Source organism: Phoxinus phoxinus (genome assembly GCF_949152265.1).
Source record: "Phoxinus phoxinus genome assembly, chromosome: 11".
Classification (NCBI taxonomy): Eukaryota; Metazoa; Chordata; class Actinopteri; order Cypriniformes; family Leuciscidae; genus Phoxinus; species Phoxinus phoxinus.
The window spans coordinates 23,463,322-23,487,992 of NC_136886.1; the positions used below are offsets into that span (position 1 = coordinate 23,463,322).

The 24,671-nt window shown below is 38.7% G+C and overlaps 1 protein-coding gene across 1 annotated transcript in view; it reads left to right on the forward strand.

The window, feature by feature from the left end:
* LOC307007294 (putative ATP-dependent RNA helicase DDX5) overlaps positions 1 to 24,671 on the forward strand; it is a 77,719-nt gene that overhangs the window by 46,198 nt on the left and 6,850 nt on the right. Inside the window, exons 9-10 of the mRNA XM_079629115.1 lie at positions 23,982 to 24,092; positions 24,180 to 24,241. Coding sequence (XP_079485241.1) covers positions 23,982 to 24,092; positions 24,180 to 24,241 — 173 coding nt within the window. The remainder of the gene's footprint in view (positions 1 to 23,981; positions 24,093 to 24,179; positions 24,242 to 24,671) is intronic.

A 24,671-nucleotide genomic window follows, 5' to 3' on the forward strand; every position in this document is an offset into this window, starting at 1 on the left:
GTACGCTTGAAATAACAGGCGCTGTAGGCTTTTAGTGCATGTGCGCGTCGGCGGGTGTAACGTTATTGCGCTCAGAAAAGCGCCCGTTAGAACAGCACATCAGCAGCGAATGACATGTTTAACCGGCAAGGCTTTAAAGCACATGCAAATAATTAATTTTTATAAACTACAGTGTCCCGTTCCTCTGCATTTCATGTGAATATACGTCGCGCTGTACAGTATGTTGAGACGGAGGCGCCAGAACTGCAAACTGATAGAATGCACGATCCTACGATATTTATTCAAAAGCAGATCGTGGAGACATTTTAATCATAATATTTGACATAATATTTGACGGTGCCCAGGGCCCCTTAGATGTCCTGGGCCCCTGGGCAATTGCCCAATGGTTAATCCGGCCCTGTTACGTGGCGTTTTGAATGAACTTCTGATAATAAAATATTATCTGATAATGAGAAATTTTTATTTTTCATTCGCTTTTAAGAAGACATGTTGAAATCCTTCGTTTGGTGTCATAATATGATGCCCATATATAGTTGTCAGTCGGATTTAATGGGCGGGATTTATGGTAATTGAGAATGAGCGTGAACGCGCGTCCCATTTACGACAGATTGGAATTCATAACACACACACACACGTTTCACTATCACATCTGACGTTTACGAAGTATTTGTGAATCAGGAGAAGAATTTTCGGGAAGGTCTCTTTACGCGCAAATCACTCACATATTTACTCGTATATTTACGAATGTTTCATGAATGAGACCCAATGTGTGTGTGTGTATGTGTATATATATATATATATATATATATATGTGTGTGTGTGTGTGTGTATATGTGTGTGTGTGTTGTCTTTAGGGATGCTCCGATCCACCTTTTTTGTTTCCGATACCGATTCCGATACCTGCAATTCAATATCGGCCGATACCGAGTACCGATCCGATACCAGGGCAGTTTTTTTTTTTATCAAGTAGAATTTCTATAACTATGTGTGTTGAACTGATAATCACTCTTTTGTGTGTTAAACACAATCTACTCAATACAGACAAATTCATTATACAAAGAAAAACAACAAATCAAAAAAAATATGACCATAATCTATGACAAAAAATGCTATTATAAACTAGAATAGTGGATAATTAAGCAGTAAAATTTAGTCTAGAAAAATCACAAGTGCTCAATAATTGTATTAAATCTGAACATGAAAAAACATTTAGTGGGGAACAAATGTGAGAATAAGTGTAACACTAAATCTGGTAAAACGTTACACAATGCTCTTTGTATTGTTGTAAAATACATTCATGAAAAACAAGATAACAAAAATCAAAAAGATTAATTATTTTATAGCCTACTATAAAATTGAGACATGTTTTAAATGTATAGCACAGCGGTTTAATGAGGCAGCAACATGATATGAAAAGCGGCACACAGCGCTTATGCGCATCCCGAGCGCAGAATGATGCGCTTGAAGCAACGCGAGTCACAGCGCGCAGCGCGTCGAGTCCACATTGAAGATTTCAAAGCACGAAGGAAAGACATATTGATGCGTAGAGTATTATACAGTATCTATCTAATCAATAGTTTATTTATTATTTTCTTTTAACAGTTTTAAATGTCATTTACTGTGCGCGTGAAGAACAGTTAGCTGCTATAGTGCTCTGACTCCAGTGTTGTGAGAGACAGACACCCGGTAGAAAGTAGTTAAGGTACAGCAATAAAGTCCAGCAAGATAAAGTTGTTTAATGCAAAACCATAGACCTTTATCTACAGATCAAGTATAATTATAGTAACATTGAATCATCTTGGAGAAAGTTTTTCATCGTGTTGACTGTCGTAACCGAACGCGACGCGCTGTTTGATGCTGAATGGAGAATGACTGACAGCCGCAGCGGAGGGAAAAGTGTACGTGATCTTGAATTTAATGACTTAAATATTAATTTATATCTCACATTATACTATATAATGGCTTCAGAACACGTATAGTGCACGACAACTTTATGGTGCTTTATAATGTTTTTGTGCCTTTTGTGGGGCTTAACAATAGCACAGAATAGTATACGCACAATATCGGATTTGGATCGGCCTGGTCTGACCGATACCCGATCCAGCAAAAATGTCAGTATCGGAGCCGATACCGATACTGAATATCGGATCGGCGCATCCCTAGTTGTCTTTGCATTCTTTCTTGTGGCTCAGTGACACCTATGAAATGCTCATTAGTATGCAGCATTAGCAGGTCTTTGTCTTCAGGTGTGAATGAGGACATTATTCATGACCTTGTTGGATCATTCACGCCCACCTGCATATTGCCTTTCCAAACAAAAAGTGTCTTACAAAATTTAAATTCAATTCAATTCAAGTTTATTTGTATAGCGCTTTTCACAATACATATTGTTTCAAAGCAGCTTTACAGAAAATGCATTTCAAAAATATACACACAAAATACAGTTAGTTAATCATAAAATTTAGGGCATAACATATTGCCGGCGTTGGGTCGTCTCTTCACAGGCGTCGAGTCATCTCATCACAGGCGTTGGGGCATCTGAAGTCTCCATGAGAGGCTGGATACATAACTGGAGCTGACGAACTCTATTTGAGTTATCTCGGGACAGGCGTCCCGAGATAACAACAAATAAAGGCAGATGGGAAATAATTAGCGTAGCTGCTGTTCATAATATGAATGCATTTGATCTGATTTAACTGTAGTATAAAAGGTATGAGATGCATCATGTGAATGCTTGGCTAAAGAGATGCGTCTTTAGTCTAGTTTTAAACTGGGAGAGCGAGTCTGAGCCTCGGACAATATCAGGAAGGCTATTCCAGAGTTTAGGAGCTAGATGTGAAAACGCCCTCCCTCCTTTAGTGGACTTAGTTATCCTAGGTACGACCAGAAGCCTCGAATTTAGCGATCTTAAAGAGCGCGATGGATTATATGGCGATAGAAGATCTCTTAAATACACAGGAGCTAAACCATTTAGGGCTTTATAGGTCAGTAACAATACTTTGTAGTTGATACGGAACTTAATAGGTAACCAATGTAGAGATGATAAAATTGGTGTTATATGCAGGGGTGCACATAACTGGTACGCATGCGTGACAAAAATCAGGAATGCGTAATGCCACTTGTGTTACTACGCGCCTTTGCGTACTGTCGCCAAAATGCAACCTAGGCAGTGTTAATTACATTTTTTCACAGATGAAAACGAGACGATAACTAAATAAAAACCTTGTTTTAAATGACGACCACTATGACGAATAAAAACTAGACGGAAATGTAAGGGAGGGACGATTGGGGAAGTGATCCAGTCAGAACTGATTTGCGTTTGTGGAAGATGCGCACATTTGAATTGTAACGTGCTGATCTACCGAGTCGGCATGCGCTTCATGCATGTCTCAAATCGTTAAAAAATGTAAACGTCTGGGAGAAAGAGAAGAGCAGACATATGGATAGATCTGAATAAGAGTGACGACGCGAAAGACAGCTTCATTCGGTATGTTTTTCTGTGCGAACACACACACACACACACACGACCCGAAGCGTGCAGCCCCGCACATAGACGCTGCGCGCAAGGACTGAATCGAGCTCTCTTTCGCGTCTGAATGGACAAATACACACAACATTATGTCTAAATGTCCGTTTTGGAGAGTATTCACGTAAACACAGTCGGTTATGTCTTTACAGAACGTACAGTGCATCAGTGCCAATTGGATCTGCACACTCTTAAAGTGACAGTGCGAAATAAACCTAATGCCTTCTGTACACTTAATATTGATCAAACAACAAAATAAAAAGAGAAAATTCACTGCTCTTTAATATCTTTAATAAGGATTAATTATATTTAATTTATACAAATACATATATCTGAACAATCAAATAACACTTCAAATAAATTTTTTTTCTATCATTTTAGGTCGTTCTTTTCACGCTGATGTAAATTTAAGTGTTCGTTTATTTTTATTTTATAAGTTTGGTTTTAGTTAGTTATTTTATGCTATAAAAATGGAAATGTGACGTCATGATTGACAACTGTGGCCACGCTACATATGGGGTGAGTACCAAACACCATCTTCTGGTCCTCACCTGAGTAACTCACTGAAAAAGTTATGTGCACCCCTGGTTATATGATCATATTTTCTTGACCTAGTAAGAACTCTAGCGGCTGCATTTTGGACTAACTGTAGCTTGTTTACGGAGGATGCAGGACAACCAGCTAATAAAGCATTACAGTAATCTAGTCTCGAGGTCATGAATGCATGAACTAACTTTTCTGCATCAGAAACTGATAGCATATTACATAGCTTAGCAATGTTTTTAAGGTGGAAAAAGGCTGTTCTTGTGACATTTGAAATATGATTTTCAAAAGACAAGTTGCGGTCTAGTATAACACCCAGATCTTTTACTGTAGAGGATAAAGTAACAGGACATCCTTCTAGATTAAGGTTGTATTGTAAGAGGTTTTGTGGGCAGTTTTTTGGACCAATCAGTAATACCTCCGTTTTATCTGAATTTAATAGAAGAAAATTACACGTCATCCAATATTTTATATCTTTAACACACTCTGTCATTTCAGATAATTTAGTGTTATCATCTGGTCGTGATGAAATATATAATTGAGTGTCATCAGCATAACAGTGGAAACTTATTCCATGTTTTCTTATAATATTACCAAGTGGCAGCATATAAATTGAGAATAGCAGAGGGCCTAACATAGATCCTTGCGGCACTCCATAATTTACTGACGTTATCTTTGATTTTTCCCCATTTAAATGGACAAAATGGTAACGGTCTGATAGGTACGATCTAAACCAGCTTAATGCCTGTCCCTGTACACCAGTGTAATTTTGAAGTCGATCTAAGAGTATTTTATGATCTATAGTGTCAAACGCAGCACTAAGATCGAGTAAAACTAGTATTGAGATACAGCCTTGGTCAGAAGCTAAAAGTAAATCATTTGTAATTTTAACCAGCGCAGTTTCTGTGCTATGATGTGGCCTGAATCCTGACTGAAATTTTTCATAGATATCGTTTTCTTGCAAGAAAGAGCACAATTGAGCGCACATAACTTTTTCTAGTATTTTAGACATAAATGGAAGATTTGAAATGGGTCTGTAGTTTGCTAGGTTATTTGGATCTAATTGTGGTTTCTTAATAAGAGGTTTTATAACTGCCAGCTTGAATGTTTTTGGAACATGTCCTAAAGATAGAGACGAGTTAATAATATTGAGAAGAGGCTCATCCACTACAGGTAACACTTCTTTCAGTAGTTTACTGGGTATTGGATCTAATAAACATGCAGAAATTCATGAAATCATTACTATTAAGATGTAACGGAATATTTTGTTCAGGTGATGTCTGTTTATTTGTTAATCTAGCCACAGTGTTAAATAAAAACCTTGGATTGTTTTGGTTATTTTCTATTAGTTTGCGGAGATGCTCAGCCCTGGCTGCTTTTAGAGCCTTTTTATAACGTGACATACTGTCTTTCCACGCGATTCTAAAGACCTCTAAATTAGTTTGTTTCCATTTGCGCTCTAAGTTACGAGTTTCTCTCTTGATAACATGCGTAGCACTGTTGTACCATGGTGCTTTAGTTTTCTCTCTAACCTTTTTTAATCTAATTGGTGCAACAGTTTCTAATGTACTAGAAAAAATGGTGCTCATACTGCTAGTCATTTCCTCTAGCTCATCTGTTAGTTTGGGTTCACTGAGGAGCGGAGATAGATCAGGTAAGCTATTCAAGAATCTATCTATAGTAGTTGGAAGGATTGTTCTGCCTGGTCGATAACGCGGCGCAACATGGCACATTTCAGCCGTACGTAGTATGCAAGTTACCATGTAATGATCAGTGACATCATCACTTTGCGGTATAATATCTATATCGGTTGGATCGGTTCCATATGATATAATTAAATCTAGAGTATGATTAAGACGATGAGTGGGACCACTAACGTTTTGCTTGACCCCAAAGGAGTTTAGTAGATCTGTGAACGCAGCCCCTAACGCATCATTTGTGTTATCAACGTGTATGTTGAAATCTCCAACAATTATTGCCTTATCGACATTGACCAATAGATCTGAGAGAAAATCTGCAAACTCTTTTAGGAAATCAGCGTAAGGCCCTGGCGGTCTATAGTAGACCGCCAGGTTAGTAAGTTAGTAAGGTTAGTAAGGTTAGTAAGACTACTAGTCTTAGTAGTAGCCAAGGCTAGAGATAATAGGGATTTCTTTCTTACATCTAGGAGCGTAACATTTAGCACAAGTACTTCAAACGAATTAAACCTGTGACCTGTTTTCTGAGTAACATTAAGAATATCTCTATAGATTGTTGCAACACCGCCGCCACGACCAATCAGACGGGGCTCATGCTTATAACCGTATCCTGGTGGAGTGGACTCATTAAGACCGAAATAATCATTTGGTTTAAGCCAGGTTTCAGTAAGGCAGAGTACATCGAAGCTATTATCTGTGACCATTTCATTTACAATAACTGCCTTAGGTGTAAGCGATCTAATGTTTAGAAGACCTAGCTTTAGAAATTGTTTTTGTTCACTAATATTGAGATTTTCTGGTTTAATCACAATTAGATTTTTCTTAGATCCTGCAGTAGATTTATTGTTTGGCCTCACTAAACGAGGAATAGACACAGTTTCTATATAGTGTTCTACACTGGTACTTATATCAATTAATTTGGGACAGCAAAGAATGTGATTAGGACTTTGACTTACTAGTCATATCGTAACGTCTTTGAGATGTTGTCCGACAGAACAGCCGCTCCGATTCTGCTGGGGTGCAGGCCATCTGCACGGTAGAGCCTAGGTCGCTCCCAAAACAGATCAATCTATTGTTAAATCAATCTATTGTTTAATGTGAACGATTAGCCCGGATGATTTTCAGATCATTTTAAAGTAAACACTTTAGCCGACAACATCCATTAGTCAAAAGTATTGTGGGAATATGTGAAGTTGGTCGTTTGTGGTCTTATATCAGACAATTTAAGTTTGAGTTTTTTGAATAACCACGCATAAATAATATTCTCTCAAAAATGCAAACATGTACATACATGTTGCTCACATATTATGATAGCCATGTTCGTGCTAAATAGAGTGTAATTACACCTTTGCCATTAATATGTTTATAAGCAACTGAAAAAAATACAAATATCAGGTCATGTCAAAACATCTCAAGGACCCCAAAAACACCTTAGACCCCAGAGGGTTAAACACCTGGGGCAAGGGGGCTTGGCCCATGGGAATATCACTCATGGGCGGCGCCCCCTCCCCCTGGGGAAATGGGCCTGCCACCACAGCTGGAAAAAATCCTAGAGGAAACACTGCAACTGAACACAAAAGTATTTTTTAGTTCCTTTCAGCCTCTGAAGGAACAATGGGTTCATTTTATTTTCTCTGGAAAATGCGCCGACACAACTTCCCAAAGTTTTGTATGGTCCAAAATTTCACAGACGACTGTTTCCTCAACTTGTGCCAATACAGAGCTGGCCTCGATGAACGTCTGAAAATAAATCGATCGAGCTACCAAGCAACAATTTCTGATGTGTAATTGTTCAAGTTCAGACAGGTAATCTTTCTCTCAAAATCGTTTAATACTGTTTATGCATCATTAAAGGTTGTGTAGGTAAGAATTGTCTAAAGAACTTGTTTTCAAATTGGCTTAAACTGTCTTTATATACCAATACATAATTAAAATGTAAGTACTTTGAAAAAGAGAGTATACAAATTGAGTGACTATAGTGTATTTATTCTTCAAATAACACAGCTCATTAATTCCATTCGGGACGAAACAAGTGATTGGCTTGCGCGACTGTCACTCTCCGTCGCCATGACTACCGCCGCTATTATTGGCTCTGCCCACGTGCGCGCAGTCGCGCACCCGTTTTTAGGTGGGAGTGAATGGAATTAATGAGCTGTGTTTATTGAAGATTAAATACACTAGAGTCACTCAGTTTTTTATACTTTCTATTTCAGAGTACTTGCATTTTAATTATGTATTGGTATATAAAGACAGACAATTCTGACCTACCCTACCTTTAAGTCAAGCCAGTGACTAAAATATCAACTTCACATAGTTTCTTTTAGTAGGATGAAAATAAGCTTATTTAAATTGTGAATAAATTATATACAGAAATCGATCAAATAACAATCTTTCCACACATCCCGAGTTTATCTGGACACTTGCCAAACTCATTATGAAATCAATGGCGCACGTTACACTGCACAGCGAAGCTCTTACTGTATTTACATCGTGTTTGCATTGGTGAAAGCAGAGAGAGTGCAGAAACTGCGTTGCAATAAGATCTTCATTCTCGCGATCAACAGACTGTCATCTGCTTGCTCAATGCTCATCACGGCAACATTTTATGTGATGGGAATAGATCTAAATACTTTAAAAACTTCTTAATCTTCGTTAATCTCGATAGCTGTAATAGTAAAAACGTATAATAGCTGTAGTAAAAGTATTCCAGAGAGTTTCACATGTAATACGTAGCTATTTCATATGCAAGCATGTAAGCCAATCACAGCAGTGGCCAGTTACACTGAATCTCACAGCAGACACGCCCCTTTGAACGCTCTGGCGTTCAAATCGGAGGCTAAAATCAGGCTAGGAAAATGCCTTTTATTTCTAAATTATGACTATTTTTGATCTAAAGAACATACTAACATTATAAAGGCAACCCAGGAAACATTATAAAATATTAAAATAACTCCATGTCATGGGACCTTTAAGACACGGCATATAAAAATTCTGTTATGTCAAATACCTCAACTGAATTTAAAATCATTGTGATGCATTCTCAACCGGATCAATGACAATTATAATTAAATAATAATAATGAATTATAAGTATTTAGGGAATGATGATCTGACCTTGATTTAAATAGTTCTGTCTTAAATCAGAAGAGATTTGTGAACACAAAAGTGTACTCAAAACCAAATACTTTTTTGTTTGTTTGTTTAGATAGATCGTTCTGAGGGGTTTGACCTGTAATGTGATGCAGTTAAGTTATATTACATATATATTATATTATACATTATAGCCTATTACATTATAAGTTAAGTTTATATGTACAAATCATCCAAACGCCCCATTCTGATTCATTTCACTTGTTGTGGAATCAAATCTGTTATTTTGTGTTTGTTTTCATGCACGCAACTACGTTCACTTTGCGTTTAAATTTCAAAAGACCAAAACCTATGTTCATTGGTTGATTAGATGATAGTCTCAACCAATCTGTGCATAGGGGTGGGACTACGCATTATCAACCGTTCCTGTTTGGCTAAGAGGAACTAACTGCATGGGTTTCTTTGACAAATTAATGCTAATCAACACTTAGGGCCCTATCTTGCACCCAGTGCAATTGACTTTGTACACCGACGCATTTATCATTCCTATTTTTCACCCGCGCACAGCTGACTTCCCTCCACAGACGCACGTCGGTAAATTTAGGTAGAATGAACTTAAGCTCCCAGGGGGGCGGTTCAGCGAAAAGAGGAGGCGTGTTCTGGCGCAAACGTTCCCTGGTGCTATTTTGCAGTTTCAGAAAACAATTCCGCCACTGACCAGGAAAAACCTAGTCTAAAGTCAGTGTCAGCATACACTTTGATTTTTTTTAAATCTAAACAGACAGTTTTCATTTTTGCAAATCATACATTATTAAAAGGAAAAATATTAACACACGAGGGAAATCATTGTGTCCAGATGTGAAATTTTTTTACCGGACTATAAGCTCCATAGTATAAGTTGCATCAGTCAAAAAATGCGTCATGAAGAGGAAAACACATATATAAGTCGCACTGGACTATAAGTCGTATTATTTAGAAATTTATTTCACAAAATCCAAGAACAGACATTTAATCTGGAAAGGCAAGTTATTCAACTACACAATAGCACACAGAACAACAGGCTGAATAGGTGTCCGGCATGTTAACGTAACAGTCATCAGGGTTTCCCGCAGCACTTTGGAACTAAGGCGGCCGCCTAAGCAACACGCCTGCTGCCTTCACTATGTCGTCAAAAAAAATGTATATGAGCGATATGTTACTCTGTCCTGTTTAGAGCTTATATTCTCTGCCCGAGCCCAATATTTCCCGCCGCTATATAGAGACGTGCGGCACGGGACTAGATTTGATGGCCGAGTGCGAGCGGTAGCCTAATGCACTCACGCTGTGTGTGCGGGCTGCGGGAGAAAAAAACGATTAAATAGAAATATCTATGAATAAAACATATAAAAACGAATAAATTGTTATTCATCTGTTGCAGAAAAGCAACAAGAATAACTAAAACAAAATAGAAACGATTTACAGGCCAGAGTTTCTATTTGTAACATGTTTGCAGCGTTGAGCGATGTAGCCAATCACAGACATATGTGTTTTTCTTGAACGCAATGGCCAATCAGAAGCATTTAAGATAGAATCCCCTCACCGCTCAAAACTGACTTTTTGTTCAGTGCTGAATTCTGCATGCTGGCAAATCCTCTGATTATAAAAGATATTATGAAAGATTCATTATGCAGTCAGCTTCATTGATAATAACAGAGATGTATGAGATCGCGATGAACTGATGTCAGCTTTTTAGGAATTATTAAAGTCCCTGTAAAGTCAAAATTAAGTATGTGTTCTGAGTTTGTCATATCACAGAAAAATGTGTTATTAGCCACCCAGCCAAATTTGAATGATAAAAAAAGCCGGCAAGTACATAAAATAAGCTATTAAAATCTTGAAAAAATGAGCAGTGGTCTCTGCTCTCAAACGCTGGGGGCGTGTCCGCCGGCTGCGCTGAAACCTGTCTGACTGACATCCAACTTCTCGAGTGACTTTATGCATGAAAGACTCGGTCTCTTTTGTGGTCGGAAGGGACTGCTTTGTGAACAGATAATAGTTTAAATTACTTGGCTAAGGAATCATATTGATCATATAAATAAACAAAAAAATCACGTTAGAGTGTTGCAGAATTTAGTAGCCTACTTACTGTGGACTACCTACTATAATTATAACATAAGCACACAAGGCAGCCTACCCTCATTGGTGGGCACGCACTGCCGAGGATGGCACCAGGTGTCGGCGCGACGGGAGGATGAAGGCCGAGGCGAGAGATAGTCGGTTCGGCCACATTCACCAGTAACAGCGGATTATCAGTGAATCCCAGTTGTCTCCGACGAAAGTTTATAAAACTATCCCGTGTAAAATGATCACTACAGAGGCGGGTTTTGGTGGTGATCCTCAGCTCTCCATCAAGGTGGCTCTTCACAAAATTAATCCACCTCTTCTTGATGTGATCGTTTTTAGGAAATTTAAATAAGGACACCGATCTGTTTCGTACATGATCGCATCCAGGTAGTACGCATTTCCGTGACGAAGGCATAGCTAACTAGCAAACTGTAGGCTGTAGTAATAATAGTACCTACAGTAACTCGCGATTGAGCGCCAAACTGATGCGAATGTGCTCTGTTTATATTGTTAGAGAGCGGCCAGCGCCAGCCTCAGGGGCTCCGGTGCGTCATCAAGTAGGGGCGTGTCCAGGAGCTCAGGGGCTCCAGTGCGTCATCGAGCCCCCGTTTTAGCCCCGCCCAAAAAATCCGGAAAATAGCAATGGTGAAAAACTGTTTAACGGTCTAACTCCACAATTCAGTACTTCGCAGTTCACAGTCTTTGTAATATGTTTTAGCAATACATTTCTAACATTTATAATGTGTTATAATGAGCCAAAAGGAAAAGGAAAATCTTTTACCTTGAAGATGGATATCCAGTTGTGTCCAGAAATGTTGACGAAGAATGGCTGTTAAAGGAGGGAATGCATCGAACATGTTCTCCAATATTCGCGAACACCATCCCTCCCTGCAGAAAAAGTTCCATTTATAACTTAAGGCCGTATTATTTCCGTGTTGCTGAGGGAATTTACAAAATAACGCAGATGTCACGTAAAATGCGCGATTTGATCGATGGATGAATACATCTAAAATATAGCTGTGCAATAAATCAAATCAAATCACATACACGCAAACTCTACACACACGAGACGCGCGGAACTCACTCATCACTCATACATTTTGAAATATATTAGATACGATTTTAAATTGTAATACTATTTCACAATATTACTAAAGTTTTACTGTATTTTTTAATTAAAAAATTCAGCTTTGGTGAGCATGAGCGCTTTATAAAACATTTTTTGTTCCTTTGCACTGGCTAAGGAGCATGAGTCAAACTGAAAAACTAAAACTAAAATAAAAAAACAAAGTTTTTCTGAGGTAATGTTATGTAATCTTGTTAAAATGGATTTCATAAAATTGGTATCGAAAAAAGTATCGTTAGGAACCGGTATCGAAACTAAGGTATCGAAATTGGCACCGGATCGAAAGATTTTGAACGATACCCAGCCCTAAGTAGATATATACACTAGATGTCACATTGGCTATACTGTATATCTGTATATATTATCTGAGACGATTATCATACCGTGAAAATCTCATACCGTTACAACCCTAAAGCCAGCGAGTCCAACAAGTTACCGGTAAGCAAGTTCACCAAGCTCCCGCGATCTCATTCCACAACACTGAATCCATTGAGTTCTTCCTCGGTGTCGCTTCTGAACAACTCCGCTAACCTCTCGCGGCTGTAGACGGTAATGTTTTCTCTTGGTTCATCTCAGTCAGTATGAATTAATTTTGATCTATAAGTCGCACCTGACTATAAGTCGCAGGACCAGCTAAATTATGAAAAAAATACGGTACCCATATTATTATACGGCTGTTTAACCGAAGCTAATTTGGGTGGGTTTCTCCCATCCCCATACAATGTCACTTCTCTGTCTTTTACAGCCCTGACGAGAACGTCGTTGGTCTCGGCTGTGAACCGCTCCTGGCGTTCGCCTGGCAGATCCGCCGTTATAATAGCAATCCGCCATGGACACATTACGCCCAAACCACACCTATGAATAATGTAGCTACTTCAGACCAACCCATTTTAGAGTCATTTATCCCGCCAGTATAATAGCAACAGCAGCCGGGATCCGCCCACAAAGTTACTTGCGTTTCAGATTGTTAAAATAGGGCCCTTGATGACATAATCACATTTACTTCAGAGCCTTTAAATGTATGACTGAGACAAACGTGATGCCACTGAAAAGCTGGAATCTCCTCTTGACGAGACTTTTTAAAGAATACAGATTGTGTAGGAGCCAGGTATGGTTCTATTATTCTGAACAAATGTTTTGGTCACTCACGGTAATTAAGCCACCTAGTGGTGCTAGAGGAAGTAAGAGCATATAATCTGTTCACCTGTGTGGTTCGTGAGGCAGAGAGGGGGTGACGAGGGAAGTCTTATTTTTGTTGACCGCTGTAGAACGCACTTCTAACGCTGTTCAATGTCGTTTGGACACCATTTCTTATGCAAGTGAAACAATTATGGAATGTATTGGATACACAACCTTGTTTGTTTCTCACGCAAATAAATCTACAAAACGCAGTCTTTGGATTCATCATCATTGAGCAAGCGTGTCTAGCAAATTAGTCTCCCCTACTCAGCCTCTCGGCCGACAAATTCTTTTGGCTCTCAGATTGTCGCCCACAGATTGAATTACGTTATTAAACATTTAAGAACAATAGTTATTTTTAGTGTGGGCAGCTGTATCTGTCTTTAAGGGTTAATCCAGAAGAGGTCTGGATTTATACTGCATCAAGGGTATTCTTAATGCATTATAATGCCTTATATATTACCTTATAATGTGTTGTATCATCTCATGAATAATCGTAACAACAATAATTGTTACGAGAGGCCATAGTACTTGCCTATTTGTGGTTATAACTATTATGAGTATGATATGAAGAGATTTATAACACACAACGAACATGAAACTAAGGGATATATTATAAATTAAGAGGATAAAATTATATCTTTTACTTTCCCAAGTCTCATATCTTTACATTGTTTTCTTAAGATCTGCACAGTATCATACTACATCTTATTAGTGGTCTTTTACTGCTTAAAGGAAAGTGACAAAAGTCTTCATTTAACCCTTAATCAGTGTTCAAAAAGAATAACGTGTTTGGGGTCCTTTTTTTTTATTATTGACTTATCAACTATACATTTATGCTGTGTTTCTGTGGATATTTAGTATATTTTTTTTACCCATTTACTGCACAATTACTTAACTACGCCATAAATTGGCTCATTAATTTTTTTTTTTTATGACAAAATCACTTAAATGATGATCTTAAAGTAACACCAGGTAACTTTTGCTCTCGGGGTCCCCCTAGAGTTGGGAAACAGTATTGTCCTCTACTACTGTCGTAAACTCTGTCATCCTACATGCACGTGCATTTGTTGACAACCATGATAGCCCAGAACACTGTAGGAGGAGTTCACATGCAGGTGTTCTGCTTGCGTCGCGTGTGAAATGTCTTCATCCCAGGTACAGTGGCATATATTTCAGCATGTCATGATATGAATATAATTTCATGGGTTTTATTTTTTTTCAAACGACAAATGATCGCGATGCTCACGTTTACAAGCCAGCATCATTATAGTAGCCTAGTCTATTGGTTACCGTTTTACTGAATCTATATGATAATTCAATGCAATGTTTGAGTGGTAGATATAATAACCATATATCGTCAATATTATAATATCAAGCTACCATAGATAAATCTGCAAATTTTACAAATCGCATTATAGCTTGAGGCAAGACAAATAAACAAATATCACAGACATGTTAGGTATCCTAAAATATGATTTTGTACGTCTTATATATTTACTTGCAAGAATGTAGCCTCTACCAAACTTGTACACACCCTTTAGACATAGGCTTTCATTTGACATTTGAAAGTCCGCATCGGTCGGGCATAGGGTTGCCACCTTTGATTTGTGAAAAAACGGGACACTCAGATTATTATTATTTGTTGGGGTCTGAGTTGTAGGTTGTAAATAGTATTTTCATTGACACTGGTGGCTCATCCGATTTTGTTGTGTTATCCTCCTCGTCCGTCTCTCCCCCCATTTCACACAATAGGGGCCCTATTTTAACGATCTGAAACGCAAGTGTCAAAGCGCAAGTAACTTTGTGGGCGGATCCCGGCGCTGTTGCTATTTTCCCGGCGGGATAAATGACTCTTGCGCCTGGCACAAATGTAAAAGGGGTTGGTCTGAAGTAGCTTCATTATTCATAGGTGTGGTTTGGGCCTAACGTGAAATAAACCAATCAGAGCGTCCTCTCACATTCCCTTTAAGAGCCGGCGCGCTTGTTCCATGGCGGATCGCTATTATAACGGCGGATTCTTTTTCACATCTTCACGGACACAACAATGATTTCCCTCGTGTGTCAATATTTTTCCTTGTAATAATGTATGATTTGCAAAAATGAAAACTGCTGCCTCTGTTTATATTAAAGAATCAAAGTGGATGCGCGTTAACATTATGGCCAAGCACGCGCCCTTAAAATACCATATCACTAACGCGCAACGCGCCACTGTCTTTAGACTGTTTTTTCCCTGGTCAGTGGCGCAATTGCTTTATAAAACTGGAAAATAGCACCATGGAAGTTTTGCGCCGAAACACGCCTCCTCTTTGCGCTGAACCGCCCCCCGCGAGCGCAAGTTCATTCCCTAATTTACCGACGTGCGTCTGTGGAGGGAAAAGTCCGCTGTGCGCGGGTGCAAAATAGGAATGATACATGCGTCAGTGTTCAAAGTCAATTGTGCTGGGTGCAAGATAGGGCCCTAGATGTAAATAGACAGTTTTTAAAAAGATAGCTAGCAACTAAACTCACGCTGTTTCATCCTGGATGTGTGTTGATGCGCGCGACAGCACAGGCAGTTGCTAGGCGATAAGTTGAGCTTCCAATCAAATAAAAGTAAACGCCTGGCATTGGCCAATCCACTGTTTTACCCGTTTTTACCATGGTTTTTACCCGTTTACGGACACAGGATTGGATGTACTGTACACAACTATGAAGAAAACACAGTAACAGTAGACGGAAACGGTTTAATTTGAAACCAGGAAATTCTACTTTAGAAGTACATTTTCACAAAAAAACGGAATTTAAGAATATACATTTTCCGGGACTGTTGCTCAAAAAAGAGAACAATCCCTGGAGAACCGGGACGGGTGGCATCGGGCACTCCTCCTCCGTCCTCCTCCTTCAGCTCACGCCAGCAAGGAAACGCTGGCCCAATGTTGATCCTTGTTCTGCCTTTAATGTGATCACTTTCTCGTTTCCTCTTTTTGCTTTCCTCCGACAAGACCTTTGCTTTCTTGCTTTTCTGTGCTGCTTCGTCCATGACTATAACATTTGGCAAACAAACGCTAGTTTGGCCCGCACGTCCGATTTTAAGGAAGTAGGGGTGGTGGTGGAAGTGACGTATATGCCGTAAAGCAGTCGAATTTTGTAGTTCTCTTTGTTCGCCGGTTACTACCCGAAACCCAAAGTTTAAAAGTACGATTAAAAACGCTACAGACCCCGTCAGGCTATGGCAGACGTGTCATTCAACCTATTGTAAGTCGATGTACCATCACAAGAGACTTGGAAATATATTATTAAGGTTGACAAGTTACCTAGAGCTGCTTTAATTAAAATCTCAATTGTTTTTGGACATTGCTCTGTGTTAGGGATAGAATACTGCCATCTGCAGGTTTATGGAAAAACTTCATACTAATTATAGTTAAAGAAAGTGCAATGACCACATATATCCAATAGAGGTCCATAGGCACTTAATTTTTCTTGATGCTTCAACTTCTCCTCACAACTTTATGATATATATATATATTTTATATATAAAATTGGTATCATTTTAAAGCTTAGAATCTCAGTTTTTTAATACATCCAAGCACTTTGACCAACTCTTAACAAGTGCTGAGTAGTCCCTCTAAAACGGAGTGTACCGCCTGCAGGCGAGACCTAGCTGCAAAAAAATTATAATCATATTTTTCAAAGCTACTACATAGATCAACTCAAAATAGGTGTAATTTGAAAGCGTAGAGTCTGAAGTTTACGATGAATGTAGCCAATTTAATTAACTCCTAAGCAGAGGCGGACAGAGTACACAGCTTCATTACTTGAGTAAAAGTACAGATACCCCATGCTAAATTTTACTCAAGTACAAGTAAAAGTACTAGAATGTACTTTTACTTGTATACAAAGAATGTAAAAGGAATTTAAAGTAAAATCAAGTAATTTTCATCTTTTTACCACGTTGCTTTATTTAACATTTCGCACTTGCCCACAAGGCAATAGCACAATAGCAACGCTCTGACAAACCTCTGCTAGAGTTTTAATGGATTTTTTGCACCCACATTTGAACTAACAATTGTGTGTACATGTGAGTTTCTCTGTTTTTCATCAATCAAATCAATAAACCTAAACCAGCAAAGAAGGCAATATAGCAATGTTCTGACACACCTCTGAACCACACCTCTGAAAGCTGATTGCTGATAGGCTGTCCCAATCAGTGGCGCCTGCACAATCTAGTCACGTTTGAGAGGGAAGTAGTAACGGGTACTCTACTCAGTACTCACGGTTATGGATAGAAATGTAGTGGAGTAAAGAGTACAATATTTGCCTCTCAAATGTACTTGAGTAAAGTCATGAGTACTCCCCAAAAATGATACTCGAGTAAAGTACAGATCCCTCAAAATTGTACTTAACCCCCTGGGGTCTGAGGTGTTTTCTGGGTCCTGGAGGTGTTCTGACATGCTCTGATAATTGTGCTTATTTCTGTTACTTGTGATATTTTCATGGCTAAAGTCTTATTACACTGCATTCATCAAAAACTCTGCTACAATAATATGTCAGCAGCATGTATGTAAAAGTTTGTAGTTTTGAGATAATAACATTTATGCGTGGTTTGTGAAAATGACACAAAAAAAAGTCACTGAAATGAGGTTATGAAACCCAAACTGATTATTTATTCACAAGACTTTTGAAAATTGTATCACGTAGCCTAGAATATTTGCTCCAAAACTATGTGAAAATCACCTTGACTACTCATTCAGATAAGACAATATATTGATTTAAAATTTGTATGACATGACTTGTGTAAGAAAGCTTTATGCGAGGAGGCGTTAACCACCATGAATATTGAGTGTTTCACACTTGAGAGAGACAAAGAGCCTCCCATAATGGCCCTATTAGGAGCTCTCAGGGCCTATGAGGAACTGTGAACAAAGAATGAGGAGATTTTAAAAAGAACGGCTTTTTGATTGTTTGGATTTATTTACAACACAACATAATCCAAAGATACACAACAAATGGCAAAAAAGCACATTATTTAACACACTGAACTAAAGACAGAGACTTAACCAGTCACACACCTTTGTGCCATTCCTGAAACATAGTACATACCTGTACATCCCAGATGTTTGATTTTTCACTTTACCATGTTCTGCTCGTGTTGAAGTCAGCAGGACTATACCTAAAAAAAAAAATTAAAAAAAAACCTGTGAACATGCTGATATCAAGAGAAACTAGGGCTGCACGATTTTGGGAATACATTTTAGATTTGTTCTGGTTAAAATTGCTTTTTAAAATGTATAAAATACACACACACACACATAAACACACACACACACACATATATATACATATACATATATATAAACACTACACTAGAGAAAAATATATTTATTATCATATGTTACTTCAAATGTTTACATCGATATGACGTTACATCGATATGACGTTATGAAATGAGATTGGAGTAAAAACATGAAGCCTATGTTTGGGGCGTTTTGCGGATTTTTCTGTCCGAGCCCGGCCCGCGTCCGATAGGCATAAATATATATTTTTCTCATACTAATTACACATGTACGTTTGTTTGTGTGGAAATTATTCGGAAATGTCAACAGATGAGCGCAGCAGCGCACAGAGCAACAAGGCTCTTAACACCGGCGCGCATTCACGTGTCTCGTTGTCACGGCTACATAAACAAATTTCCGCACACAGGAAGACAGATGTTATGGTAATATTTTACATGTATTTTAATCACAAAAACGAACGTTGCATCAAGTGAAAGCATCAGGCACATTGGCTACCTACATAATAAGATAAAATGTTCAATGGCGCGCTGATGTGGGCTCGGGTCGAACTATTTCAAACACACAGCGCGACTGAGAACATTCACTGAAGCATCGAGCAACAGTTCGACTGCAATGTGAAGTTTATGCAACAATACTAACTAATATAATTCAGAATTATTTCTTACCTTAAAATCTTTCTTGTCTTCAAATCGCGTTCTTCTTCTTCGGTAAATCCAATAATCTCACAGCATGTCTTCCAAACTCGACGACTGCAGGACTGATGAATTTTGGCGGCGCTTTGTTGTTGATGTAATGGGCGCGGTCGCGCGACGCGTGGACGATTTGCATCTCTATATGTTTTGCGCGTGTGGGTGTGGTCACATTAAAACTAATGAGGAAGGATTAGAGAACTTGGATATCTTGTTGGTTTTATACAAATTACTTAAACAGAGAATATTTGTTTTCGTTTTGAATCAGATCATTTAAAACTACACACTTAAATGTTTATAAATATATAGAGCTCACAAATGTGTGACAAGTATTCGCTGAGTTTTGTTTATGTTTAGAGATGTGCTCAAGAAAAAAAAAGTTCACGAGACGGAGAGACAGAAAGCACACCCTGTTTAATTTCTTTATTTTACAAAAGCACAACGTTTTGTTTTGATTGTAAGTGGACACATACAAAAGTAGACATCTCACAGATTATTTTTTCATATTTATTAAGTCTGTATGACCATATATGACGGAGTATTTTAAGTTTATTTAGCTGCTGTGTAAAAAAAATCGCGCAAATCACGCCGGCGTGATTGCCGACCCCAGGGGGTTAAGTACTCTACTCAAGTAAATGTACTCCGTTACTGTCCGGCTCTGCTCCTAAGTAGTGCTGAGTTATTAGCTGATAAATAGAAAAAAATGTTTTCATAATTTATGAAATACTTTGTTGTATGTACTTTGCTTTATAATGCAATATGTAAAATACATCATACAGCTCAGATAGTGGTGTGTCATATGTCATTTGAAAGGTCTCAATTAGTAGAATACAACAAGCACAATTGTTTTGTGCTTTTTACTAAACTTGAGTGAGTTCTTGTACATGAAGCCTCTCAACACCCAAATCATGACCCGGGGAAACATTGCAAGTATTCGCATTTCGTGCTGGTGGATCATAACCGGGTTGTAAGCACTGCTTCAAAATGCCAAAAGAAGAAACAGGAGCAAGACACAAAAAAATATAGAGTAGGCAATTTATTGAAAACTGCATTTAAACTTAAACAGGTTGTTCATCTGCTGATCAAAAGTTTAAGACCATAGGCATAAAAAGGTCAAATCTGCACAAAAATATGGCTTTCGTGTCATTGTTCTTCAGGCAGTCACACTGTCATGATCTCCTGATGGCAAAGGCAAAAAGGCTTTCTCTCTTTGAACGTGGCAGGATTGTTGAGCTGCACAAGCAAGGCCTCTCGCAACGCGCCATCACTGCAAAGGTTGGACGCAGTAAGACGGTCATTTTACATTTCTTAAAAGATCCTGAGAGTTATGGGACAAAAAAGTCAAGTGGTAGACCCAAAAAAATTTGACCTGCACTGAGCCGCAGGATCTGACGGGTTGTCCGTGAAGACACAGGTCGATCCTCGACCCAAATTAAGGCCCTTACTGATGCTGACTGTAGCCAAAATACCATAAGACGTCATCTGCGAGAGAAGGGCTTCAAGAATAAAAAAAACGTCTTCAAAGGCCTTCATCTGGTGTTATAATGCATTATACTCTTAAAAGTTATAACCACAAATAGGTAAGTATTATAATGTATTGTAACTTGTTATGACAATTTATCAGATGATACAACATATTATAATGTTGCTTATAAGGCATTATGCATGTATTATAAATGCATTAAGAATTCCCTTATAATGCATTATAAGTACATGATTCATAGAAAGTGTTACAAGTGCAAGAACACGGAGAGATTTTCGAGTGGTGCGCACATGCAATATCTGAGTGAGAGGAGAGGCAGCTCATAAGAGAGCACTGTATATTTGAGAGCGCCCATCCAGTTTTATGTCAGAGCGAAGGAAATCCGAGTGTGAGTGGAGAGATTTGTGCTTGTGCATTACATGGATGTGCTCTCGCATTACAACAATGTGCTCTCAACATTTGTCATTAAAATAACGCCATAATGTGATGGGTGTGGGGCTTGGGTAGACAATATAATCGGATATCACAATGTTTTTTACATATCAACCAGCCCAATTGTAGTGTCCATTCACAGTTAAGGGGATTTCAGATGACTGTCATCAGCGCTGAACAATATATTGATCTCTATGAAGTAGGGTTGGGTATTGGCAAGGGCCTCACAATTCGATATAAGTCGCGATACATGTTTCACGATACATATTGCGATATATTGGGGGGATTTATTACAAATGTAATTTTACTCTGTTTATTAATGTTTTTACTCCACATTTGTGCAGTTTTTTGAGGACAGCTTTTTGAGCTGTTTGAGCATAAAAGACCCACATTTCTAAATTTAATTTATGGGGAGAACATGGATAATTTTACATGGTTTAGTGTAACATTTTTGCCCATATTTTGGAAAATGTAGTTTTAAAAGTAAAAAATTATAATTTTAGCCTCTAGATGGCTATAGAGCTCCACTATATGCTATTTGACTACCTGAAATATATCTTTCAAATATAAGTTTTTCCAGTTGGATTCATATCTAAATATTATGAAATCACAATTATAACAATAAAAAAAAATTTTTTTGTCAAAGTTTAGCATTTTTTGTACTGATCCCCCCCCCCCCCCCCCCCCCAAATAATGTTACATTATGATTAGAATCAAACCTGAAAAAAATAAAAGTTGAGTTTTTAGAGTTAATTATTTATTTCAATCTTCTTTTTCATATAATTTTACAAATGTAATCTACACTTCAGTTACTAACTTTATTAAAGGTGGGGTATGTAATTCTCTTTTTTGGGCATTTTTTCAAAATCACTTAAAATCCTATTCCTAACCCACTTACAGCCACTGAGTTAGAAGCACTGAAATAAAAATTAAGCAATTTAATCATCTGTGGAGCAGGCAGGACTCAAAAAACTCCAGCCAATCATTTCCAAGACCACCTAGAATCATTGGACAGTAAGTGCGTCAATCAATTGGTCGTACCATTGATTGGTCCATGTTCTTTGAATGGGTGGAGTCAAAGGAAAGAAGGTAGGACCATTTGAGTTGTGTATTTTCAAAATCTACCGGCCGTTTTGCAAATCACATACCCCACCTTTAAATGCAAAATGCAAAGAACTGAACAGCATAACAAATGAGCAAATAAAGCAGTAACTTCAACCACACTACACGGCCACAAATCCTTACAAATGAAATGCACCATCGTTATCTTTGCACGAGCTAAGGTAGACGGAAGCTTGTTGGTGTTTATTATCCAGCGTAGTTTGCATTGAATCAACTGATTTTAGCTGAGGTTGCAGTGTCGACATTTTATATGCGTGGTGTTAAGTGATAGTTGGTTGTTTCCTGAATATTTTAGTGTAGCCTGGCTAAGCTTACAAACAACATTTGTTTTATCTATTTCATTAATCCCTGACTTATTTTAAAACCTAATGGCGCTTTTCCACTGCGTGATACGGCTCGGCTCGGTACGGTTCGTCTCGGCGCGGAACGGTTCGGCTCGCTTCGCTTTTCCACTGCGTGGTACGACTCGACTCGGTACGGCACGGTTCGGTTCGCTTTAGCTCGGTTGCTTTTCCACTACAGTTAGTACCGCTTCAAAGTGGGTGGGACTGATCGTTAATAGTTGCCGCCTCTACTGGCTCGGTAGTCACTTTTTAGTTTTTTTTAATTTGTCCCTACACTGTAGGTCCGGTGGTAGCCGTGTGCGGCTAAGAGCTGTGCTACTTCTTGAAACACTTTTTCATTCCGTGTTGCCCCATCCAGCTCTCGCTGGATCCGCTCCTCGGCAACCAACGAGAGGAACGTCTGCACCTCGTCCACTGACCACGATTCAGTCATTTCTTGTTTGATTTTTTTTACTTCTTTTGTCAAGTAAATACTCTAAAAACAGGTGCTACTGCGTTGGCTGTTGTCTGGCTATTTAAATCTAGCGGGTTTAGTGTAGCAAATACAATGACGCTGAAGTGACGATTCTGTCTGACCAATCGGTGATCTGCAGTGTTTTCACGTCACATTTAGTATCGGTACGGTACGCTTGGAACCTCAACAGAGGTGGTACCATTTAAAGCGAGCCGTGCCGTACCGTACCATGCAGTGGAAATGCGCCATAAGTGAGCCGTACCGAACCGAGCCGTACCGTACCATGCAGTGGAAAAGCGCCAAAAGTGCACCCACACGTCGGCTCAGCAAGCTGGAGGCACTCTTATATTTTCCGCCATGATCGCTCCCGCTTACTTCTGAGACATTGGCCATTTGAATGTATATGACGGGCAACTGTTAGCTTTGTAGATCAGCGATCTACAGGATCTGAGGAGGTCGTTTGACACACATCTGATGAAATGTTATCATCATTTTAAAACATAATTAAAAAATATCAATACAAATTGGTTGGAATATCGATACACTATCGTTAATTTTTTTTTGGATAGTTAGCTGTATCGATATTTTTGCACAGTCCTACTATGAAGTGAAGCGTCGGTTTCAGCATTACCCCGGAGACACATTGCTCGCCAGTATCACCCTGAAGAGTTTTCTTTTGCATAACAATCTGCTAGCTGTACACTCTCTCTCTTTAGGCCTGGTGTATACTTAATTTTCCACTCCGCAGTTTATACAAATTTTTGCAGTTGGCCTGATGCTCTACATTTATTTATTATTATATTATTATAATATACTATAATATAGTATAATGTTACTGTAGTAATATTCTGGGTGTCATTTTTTTTAAAACTACAAAAACAACTGTATTAATATTATTGGTGTTACTTATTTCTCCAGACTTCTGCGGCTATTGGAGGAGATAATGAGTGAGAAGGAGAATAAGACAATAATTTTTGTGGAGACAAAGAGGAGATGTGATGAGTTGACCAGGAGGATGAGGAGAGATGGGTAAGAGACCACAGTACTGCATGAGTTATGAGGGTTTGTGGATGACCTTAGTCACTTTATCTTATGATGGAATATTCTGTCTTCCAGCTGGCCTGCCATGGGGATTCATGGAGACAAGAATCAGCAGGAAAGAGACTGGGTTCTGAATGGTGGGTGTTACTTCTGTGTGTTATGTTAACGGAATATCTCGCCATAAGGGGGCACTGTTGCGGGGGAAGTGTGGGGTGTTTTCCCCTCTTCGGGGGAGCGAAGAAGAGTGGTTTTAGTTTTGTTTTGTACCAGTGTGTGCCCATGGCGGTGATGGAATAAAAATGTTATTGAACTAAACGTGGAGTTATCTTTCGAGCTAACATTGGTAGCAGAGGATGGCTGCTAACTACAGGGTTCCACCAACGTTTGAAGAAGGAAAATCCTACGAAAGCTGGAAGAATGAAGTCAACATTTGGACCAGAGTTACCGATTTGGAGTAAAAAAAACAAGCTCTTGCCGTCACCCTGGTGCTATCAGGAAGGGCGTGGGATACGGCGATGGAAATCCCGGTAGATGATCTAAATAAAGACACTGGAATGACCACTTTGT